The 10,475-nt window shown below is 30.2% G+C and overlaps 1 protein-coding gene across 1 annotated transcript; it reads left to right on the top strand.

The window, feature by feature from the left end:
- The first annotated feature begins 1,564 nt into the window (after positions 1-1,564).
- On the top strand, positions 1,565-8,856 carry LOC123691968 (membrane-associated progesterone receptor component 1-like). The gene is made up of 3 exons (XM_045636566.1): positions 1,565-1,893; positions 7,344-7,493; positions 8,671-8,856. Exons 1-3 carry the CDS (start codon positions 1,614-1,616, stop codon positions 8,757-8,759), a joined length of 519 nt encoding a protein of 172 aa, XP_045492522.1. The 5' UTR covers positions 1,565-1,613; the 3' UTR covers positions 8,760-8,856.
- The last annotated feature ends 1,619 nt before the right edge of the window (positions 8,857-10,475 follow it).

The following is a 10,475-nucleotide window of genomic DNA, read 5'->3' as shown; positions in this document are numbered from 1 at the left end:
AAATTAAATCCATATTTTGCTTAAGTAGTAACTCGTTAAAGCCAGTCAAGTAGAAAAGTCTGCGAGCGGGTACACAATTGAAAAAATGCCGTCAAGCGCTGTTCATAATCATAATATAAATTTCCGCTTCTTGAATAAACATGCGACTATAGACAGTTGGACTGTAAAATAAAATGTGCAAGAAGAATTTATTTTTAAGGCCTTCCGAATCAAGAAAACGTCTAAATAATATATATTTCCGGATCTGTTGTTGTTCTTTCCCCATTAATACATAGGAAATGTATTTGGCATATTCCTGTGTGGACCTTGGTGCGTTTTATAGGAGATCCCAGGGCTCATGCTAATATGTCGCGCACGAATTCTACCAATGGTGGTCGCGTCATTGAAGTGGCTGGACGGAACACAGTGATTTTTAGTCGGTAGGAACTAGGAATACGACACCCACGGCCTGTTCTACGGTCCTATACAAATTTCCCCACCTAGAAAAAGTACCTACTAATATTCTTTAGGATTGGCATCCGAGGAATTTTAGTGGGAAACAGAAATAAAACGTAAAACTAATGATTACTCATGTTATTGTCAGTATTTCTTCTGAACATTTTCATATAATCATGATGACTCGACTCATTTTCTTATCACTTAATGAACTCTGACTGTATTTATCAGGACAAAATCAGATAATTTGTTATTATTAGGTACAATTGTTAAAGCTTAAAATATATTATGAAAAATGTTTTTATTTTAGTAACTACATACCTATTTGGATGGACGATAAACGAAATATGCGGGTTTGATTCGTCGCTATAATTAACAAAATGTTTTATACTGAAACTCAAACTTGCATGAACTTTAGACCTCTTTTATTTTTTTCTTTATTTTCTGTGGTATTTAGTAAACTCTTCTTAAGGTGTTTACAAAGTTTATTTTTTACAATATCAAAGGACAATATTTTATATTCAGAAAGTTTTGCTCAGTAGCAACATTTTATCGTAGGCAATTGTTGTGCTCATGGTCTTTTGATATTTGATAGTTATATCGTAAGATATATTTTTATTTATTACCAGATAATTCATCTATTGGCTCTATTAAGAGCTGTTTCACGTTATCTACCTGCATAATGTAACTTTCTGTTATTATTGAGTCATTACTCATTGGTCATTTCACCTTACTCATTTGTAGGTGGTTTATTTATTTATTTATTCATTAATCCTTTATTGTACTTAAAGGAATAAAAAAGAAATACAAACACTTAAATATAGCTTAAACTGCTAACCGTGTTTATACAAATGGCGGTCTTATCGCTTTAGAGCGATTTCTTGCAGACAACCTTTGGTACAGTAGAGGAATGTTTTTGAGAAACCAGTTAAATTTTAGTTATTTGGTACTTCAGTAATACTTTTCAGTTTGAGTTATCAGTTATTATTAGCGCATCATGAAAAAGCGAAATTGGTAACATTTTTTCATAATGCGATACGTCGGATGGTTAATATGACACACTTATATATGCGTCTCTTACGCTATGTTGATACTCAATACACGATACGCGTTGACCTTCTAACAACAACTTGATAACTCAGTCCACTCGAACCGCCCGCGAAACGCACACGTACAAAATGGCCGAAACAGACACATCTAGTTTTTGGGACGAACTAACGAGTCCCCTTAACCTAGTGCTCGTATTTTTCATTCTATACCTTCTATATAAGATTATAAGGTCGCATTTCGAAACGGTCGAGCCGGTGAGCGTCCCGCCGCCGATGCCCAAGTTGAGGCAAGACATGACAGTTGCTGAACTAAAAAAATACGATGGAACCAACGCAGAAGGACGAGTGTTACTGGCCGTTAATGGAATAATATTTGACGTGACTAAGGGAAAACGATTTTATGGACCGGGTACGTAAAAAGTAAAACAACTGAAATAACTCTACTACTACTTTACAATACACTACAATACAAATAGTTAACTATACTATTAATAGACTTGTACGTAATTTACCTTATTAATGCAAAATTTAGCAATCATTCTTACGTCAGAATTACACCAATAGCTGCGCATAAGCAACTTACGATGCGTTACATACATACGTATAAAAAATTGTTGTTCATTTACAAACCAATTTATATAGGTACTCTTCATTGTTAGTCCCCTAGTAGTTCCTGTGCTCTAGGGAGTAATGACTTCATAGTATGGGGAGTTGGAATAGTACTAACTGCTTTGTAATTGCCGCTTACCTTGCAAGTCACATGCTGAATCTGATAAGTACTTGTGTTAGTAAAACTTACTGAGACCACAGAACTATATCTCGATATAGTTCTGTGACTGAGACACACTTATTTCTCATTTGTATTTACCCCATTTTAACGCTACGTAGAGTTGACAAATACTAACCCCGGTTAATACTTATTATTTATATATAAATGATAAATAAATTGTATTATTATACCTAGGTTAGGTTAGTATATAAATAGCTATATACTAACCTAACCTATAATACAAATTACATACTTAATATTTGCTTGTAATGGCAGTTACAAGGCAAGACAAAACTCTATTTTAATGAGGTATAAACTATGTTTATACAAATACAAAGTTTTCGCAGAAATAGTTAATTGATTGATATTTAAAAAGATATTTGTAAAGTATAATATTAATCAATTATTTCTCAGTGTAAATTAGTATTGCTCCATTTATAATGAATACTAAGATAAATCTATTGTTCATACGGCGACTATTACATCATCATTCATCAATTCATCACGGCGCGGTCTAATTGTATTAAGGACCTAGACGAAGAAAGGTCGTGATTGTTTTCAACAGAACCTCTTCCATACATAGATTTTAGTTGTATATGAATCTATGCTAAGTGCTTATCCAGACTGTAATCTATGTCTGTGCTATTTCATCCAGTTAGATAAATTTGTTTCGCATGATAAAGTAACATCTGCACTGACAATTTGCAGATGCAAAATTTCATAAACTTTTGGCAGTTAAAGAAACAATGTATCATCCCCTTATTTTAATCTATTTTTACTAAGTACTTACTACTTACCACTAGATGGCGTGTTGTAGAGAATGCAATATTATAGGTATTTAATATTTATGTACACTTACGCACGTGTAATGTTGGCCATACACTTATTCATCAACAAAATGGAAATACATTACCGGAAATAAATCAAATTATTACAAACTTTGTTGAATACTAGTTATTTCAGTTCAAATATAGAGTTCAAGTAAATCGAGCAAATTTTAACTTCTTTATTCGAAACAATTAGTAGATAAATTTTGTTAGATTATAAATACATCTGCTGTAAACATTATCTATGTGGAAATAAGGATAATTATAATTATTTTAACTTACTAAACTGTGATAAGTTCATGCTTAGACGTGACGCATTTAGTTATACAAATATTATGCTGTCACAAATTGATAATTAACAATAATAATTATACATAAATTATGTTATTTAATGTTAAAATAGTAAAATACATTAGTAAGGGCCGATTTTTCAATGCTTGGATAAAACTTATTCGTCGAATAATGTATAAAACTACAATTTTAAAAACGTATTCTAATTGCCCGTATTTGACAGTTTACGTGACATTTTAATATGTATTATCGTGTAATACTTTATTGGACGGATAAGTTTTCCAAGCATTGAAAAATCGGCCCTTAGTATGGTATTGATATTACTGATTAGAGATAAGATAACATATTAATGATCATGCATTTTAGCATGAATTGAGAATCATTGCACGTTTATTTTAAGTACCTACATAACCGATTGTGACTGTTGTTATTAATAAAAGAGACCTTGCTGTATCATCATGACCCTCTATAATAATAATACAAAGCTTAAAGATATATTTAGACTCAATAATTCAAAGAAAATGGTGCGAATTATTTTAATTTTTAGATATTATGTTCATACATTATAGATGTACCAACCGAACATAGAGCTAGAGCATTAAATAAAGTAAATGAAAACTCGTATTCATTGTTTTTCAATATTAGAACATTGAAAAACGAAAGAATGCTCTACACCTGTTTACACTAAAATAATTTGGGTTAAAGTGAGCATTCGCTCCTACGATCTAAATGTACATGAATATTCTTCCATAAATCTGACATTTCAATAATGCTTTATTAATGCAATAGTTATATCTAATATGCTATTAATAGACTTACTACGTAGTTTATCTATAATCAGTTGTTTACTATATTAGAGAAATTACTACATACCTATACTACCTACATAATATGTATGATTTAGTTCTATAATTTGATTCAATTATAATCAGAGAGACAGGGAAGAAAGTATAACGTACTTTTGTACGAAGTACTCTATCTAGGAAATTTTGAGTGTTTTTACATTCAAATTTCCTAGATAGGATTATAGTAGGATGATAGTACATTCTACTATAATTCACATATATTTACCGTAGGCTTTTTTTATTATAATATTTGCATTAAACGACAACATTTTCGCTTCTTGATCGTCGAAAACAACAATTCATATAATATTTAGAAACAAAAAATAGGGAAATTAATTATATTCAATTACCCTGCTTATAGGTAGTTACCACAGATCACAGAAACTTAAGGTAGTTATTATTTTTAACATCAAAACCCTATTTTTTATACTTAATTATAGATAGATAGATTAACAACATAACTATAAATTATTTTAACTTTTTCACTGTTATGATACATTCGTTTAGCTATAAAGCGCAAATTAACATACCATTTTATGGAGTTTGAACCTTGGTGAACAAACTAACCAGTTTTTTAATTGATAAATAATACGTTATCGCCTTAAATAAATACACATAGTTACGTATATTTTAAAAAAGCCATACACCAATACCGCAATGCTTAAATAATTTTATGATTTTTACGTAAAAAGAATAAATTAATAATATTAAAAATTTCAAGTATATTTTTTAACATTATTTACTCGTTACGATAATTCAAAGTGTATGTTAATTAATATACATATACAATATATATATTTAAAATATTTACAATTATAATGAGGTAATTTTAATGCGAAACAATAATTTTATGAAAATATTAATTATTTTAGTACCGTTACTTCAATTAAATAGAGCTGATTTAAATAAAATCTTAGTATACATGCAATCAAGAATACTTTTAACGTTAGTGGGTACTGGGTAATTATTTGAGTTAAAATAACTGTGCGATACTTTCTTACTAGGTACATCAAAAAATAATCTATTGCCATAGAGATAACTATAATAACTACATTATTCTTAAATAGGTGCTTTTATTCAAACATTTATTTGAATCTATACTAATATTATAAAGCTGAAGAGTTTGTTTGTTTGTTTGTTTGAACGCGCTATTCTCGGGAACTACTGGTCCGATTTGAAAAATTCTTTCAGTGTTAGATAGCCCATTTATCGAGGAAGGTTATATATATCATCACGCTACGACCAACATAAGACAAACAGGGGCGGAGCCGTGCGGGTAAAACCGCGAAGCGCTAAGTACTTATAACTTAGCTAGTTTAGAATATAAAAAAATTATACGAAATGAGAGCCTGTATTTTAATGATTTACATTAGTATTCTTTGTTCCATTAGTATCGATTCAATATTTTTTATAATAATTTGTAGTTATAGTCAGATTATGTTACCAATATGTTGTAGAGTATTACGACAACACCAAATAAAATATGAGAAATATTACAAAAAAACTTCCACGACCAAGGATTTTTATATTTTTTGCGTAAAATTTTAATGGCTATACAAGCAACATTGAAAATATAATAAGCCGACATTGACAGTCTCGTTTATAAAGGACATAATTGCTTTTTTTACCACTCCATCGTAAAAATAATAATTATCTCTTGTAAATTGTATTTAAATAATTATCTTTCTTATTTTAAACCTACTTATAATTACAGTAATTAAATTATTAACAAGGAAAAACATCTGAAAATCTGAATTAAATATTTCTATACAATTTCATAATATTTAGTACACGGTTAGATCACAGAAAACCTAAGTTTATGTCTGGTTACTTAATACATGTACTAAATAAGATTCATACCTTACTAAAGTTATGTTGAAAATTTGAGATTCATTGAAAAAACAAACCTTTCATGGAGAGAATTTTTTCACAAATTACACGAGATATTCATAGTATCAAAAAAGAGATCAGGTATTTATTTTATATATTAACTCTTACACTATAATAGAGCACAACATGAAATCACAACATTGCTAACAGCCGTCTTTGTCGCACGGCCTCGCACAGGAGGTCAAAGTCGAATTTTAATAACCTGTGCATACTGATTATTTTCGGTACAACGCAACGATGTAAAAAACTTGTAACTAAACTAACTGTACTTACTAGCTGTGTCCCGTGGTTTTACCCTCAGTGCTCCGCTCTAGTTGATATTAGCGTGATGATATATAGCCAATAGCCTTCCTCGATAAATGGGCTATCTAACACGGAAATAATTTTCAAATCGGACCAGTAGTTTCTAAGATTAGTGCGTTCAAACAAACAAACAAACTCTTCAGCTTTATAATATAATATAAATATAATTAAGTACCTATAGACACAGACTAATAATAATATACTACGTATACATTTGTGTGTGCTTGTAGTTTCTGTCATACGTAATGCAGCTGTTATAACAACGTTCATTGCCCTTATAGGCCTGGATAATAGTATTTAACGGTAAAAACTGGCGTATGCAGTCGAAATTTTACTTGAATCGTCGGAATAGAAAGTGTAAGATTAAGAGCAAAGTCGTTGACACCAATTTTCTATAGACAGATGCACTTTTAATAGTAACAACAACAACGGTATGAAAATTATGTAGACTTAACAATTTTGTTTTATCAGCGTATTTTATGCGGCTAATGTGTAAACAACAATATTTTTTTTTATATAAAATATAATGTTCATTTTAATTCAGGTTCGACACAGTTTTTGTGTGTATATGACATATTATTATTGTATTATATTAAAAGAAAATAATAAATATAATTTTGCATATTTAAAAACTTTTTTTTAATCTAGCAACATTATTCCGCGGTTTCACCCGCATTGCTCCGCTCCTGTTGGCTGTTGGTCTTAGCGTGATGATATAATATAGCCTATTGCCTTCCTCGATACATGGACTATCTAACACCGAAAGAATTTTTCAAATCGGACCAGTAGTTCCTGAGATTCAAACGTTCGAGTTCAAACAAACAAACTCTTCAACTTTATAATATTAAGCATAGATTAAATAAAAAATTTAACAATAAGCTTCCATGTTTGTATTCCATAGATAAATAATTCAATCATAAAAATAAAATTCCAGGAGGTCCATACGCAGCGTTCGCAGGCAAAGACGCGACTCGAGGCCTAGCTACGGGTGAAGTAGCCGCCTCTGATAAAGAGTATGATGACTGCAGCGATCTCTCACCTGATGAGGTCGCATCCGCTAAGGAATGGGAGGATCAGTTCAGGGGTAAGTTATCTATAAATTTGTATATAAAACTAGCTGTCCCGGCAAAGGTACTGCCTTACTCTTATCACTGGGATATGAAAAGTAGATGTTAGCCAATTCAACACAAATTTCATGAAAATCGGTCCAGCCGTATCAGAGGAGAGTGGTCACTATCACGAGAATTTTATATAGGTATGTATGTAGGTATGTATGGATATACGTGTAATATAATGATAAAAATTGAATAGATGAATGTTAACGTAACTTTCTATCGGTTCGAACCCCGTCCCTTCATCCATTTTCCTTATAATTTTCAAATGATAGCCACTCTAGGTACCTACTTATACCTACTATAAAATATTTAGTAACGTTCGATAATCTTGTTATCAAACGTGCTTCGCAATATAATATCACATTTTATCAACTGATAATTCTGACAATATTTGTTTAAATAACGAAGCCGACCAACAATATTTTATTAAAATTTTCTATAATTTATTGTCTTTAAATACATTATTTTCTAAAATAAATATTAAATTGCAAGAACAATTACTGACCTAAACCTTAATATAAACTGTAATGCTATAAAAATAAACAATAACATTTCCTTTCGTTATATCCATGGTTATATTTAAGGAAACATGAAAAAATTACCGCATGTGTTATCAACGTAATAAAAAAAATGGTTTTACATATTACAATTTATTTCCTGCTACAATTTACCCATCTAATATCTATACCTTATTCTGATTACAAAACTATTTCCCTTGGCTCGTTCATTGAAGGAAAATGTAATTTATCCAACAGTAAAATATTATAATTTACCTAGTTAACATTATTTTATTAGTGTTTTAAAACTGAAACAAAGGTTGTTTTACTACTAGCTGCTCCGCGCGGTTTCATTCCCGTGGCTCCACCCCTGTTGGTCGTAGCGTGATGATATATAGCCTATAACCTTCCTCGTTAAATGGGCTATCTAACACTGAAAGAATTTTTCAAATCGGACCAGTAGTTCCCGAGATTAGCGCGTTCAAACAAACAAACTCTTCAGCTTTATAATATTAGTATAGATAAAAACCTAAGCTTGCAAGACAGGTTTTTCCCCTTCCTTTCCTAGTCAGATTGTAATAAAACTTTTGGAAACAAATTATATTATTCAAAATAAGATTAATATATGAAAATGATTACTTTTTTACAGAAAAATACGATATCGTTGGAAAGTTACTGAAGCCCGGTGAGACGCCAACAAAATACGAAGATGAGACTGAAGACAAAAAATCACAGTAGATAATAATATAAGAAATAAGAAAATTTGTGATACGTTGGGTAATTTAATGTTGATGTTTTTGTAAGTTACGAATATATATTAAATGGTTGCTTTGTAGTACGTGTTTTTATTAACCATAATATTCGTTTGCAATAATGTCGCTAAACTAAAAAAAACAAGATTACCTTTAATTTCAATACAATAACACCAGAGTCATATTATTGGACCGTTATCTTCTTAAACTTTTAAGATATTACTTTGTTTTCGTAGATTTTATTCTCTTCTTCAAGTTCAAAACTGTTTTAAAACTAAATAAATGATAAAAATTTAAAACAATATCGACCTATTTCCTCCTTGGTTGTGTAAAAAATATTATAATCAGTAATGATAAAAACTTGTTAAAAATCAGAACAAGGTTTAATACATAAATGATATAAAATTCTATATACGTACATTACAATGTTGTCATAATACAAAGTAAGGTTGATAGTAATTTACAAAATGCTGTCAAGAGGTGAGTAGTATCAGGGGTAATTACTATATCAACTAGGGATATATTATATAGGGATATATTATTACGTTTACTTTTAAAAAAATTATAATAATAGATACTATAAAATGTTTATTTCAGTAGATTTAAAATTTAAATATCTATTTATTTTTGCATGTCTTTGTCAACTCCATTTCTCTCAACAATATCATTAACCTAATTAGAAAATACATCACTAAATTACTACAAGAGGTCTTCAAACTTTACTTCGCACAATGCCTTTTTTGTGCGACCTAACCTGACCTCTATTATTCTAACCGTGACCTAAACTAACATACTTAAGAGCACTATACCTATATCTACGTAATAAATATAGCATTACCTTTTCATTTTATATCTATTTATAGAGTGGTAATGTACAATGGTTATCTTGTTACGTTCAAAATGGTCATAATATTACAAATCTTCATGGAACATCATTAAAATTTTTGGGGTAAAAATTGTTACTCCTACTTATTTTGTCTTCGTAATGTTTAACTTAGTAGTCTTCCTTAATCTCTCCTTCCTGGAAATCTGAAAGTCTTTGTAAGAATTAATTTAATTTAATTTTTACGCCTGATTATTTTTTAGAGGCTACCATTTGAGGAACAGACTTGTACTTGATCCAGGCTGAAAAATACGAAGAACAAGAATATTTTTTACTACTTACAAAATATTCTTGTTGTGTGTAATCCTCAATAATTATTAAACATGTTCGCCAATATATGAAATAAATATTTTTTATCACGCTTGAACTCATTGTTTAAATATTGCGCTTATAAATTAAATTAATATGCTATTTAAATAATAGTGAAAGTGTCAATAATTGTTCTATTAACCTTTGCGTTTTAACAATCCAATCAAAGACAACCAATTAGTTCATAGCACATGTTTGTCCTGTACATTTTCGTTAAATCCCAAGAACAAATCCAAACCTGGCATACACAGAACGCCGCAAGAGAGGAGCTAGCAATTTCCTAGCGATATCCGACAATAGGCACTAATCTATGGAAGGAACTTCATTTTACGCTTCGGTTCATCGCGAAATCTTTTATTAAATCTCTGTATGTCTCGTATTGTGCTATCTAATTAGGTTTGTATTCCATAAAAGCTCGGGTAACAAGTATTTTCGTAGACGGTTTATTAAGGGTTTCCTTGGTGATGTAACGCTACAATTTATTAGTAGTAAACACGTTTTGTGATAACA

The sequence above is a fragment of the Colias croceus genome, chromosome 5, assembly GCF_905220415.1.
Source record: "Colias croceus chromosome 5, ilColCroc2.1".
Taxonomy (NCBI): Eukaryota; Metazoa; Arthropoda; class Insecta; order Lepidoptera; family Pieridae; genus Colias; species Colias croceus.
This window is presented reverse-complemented; position numbering and strand designations above follow the sequence as displayed.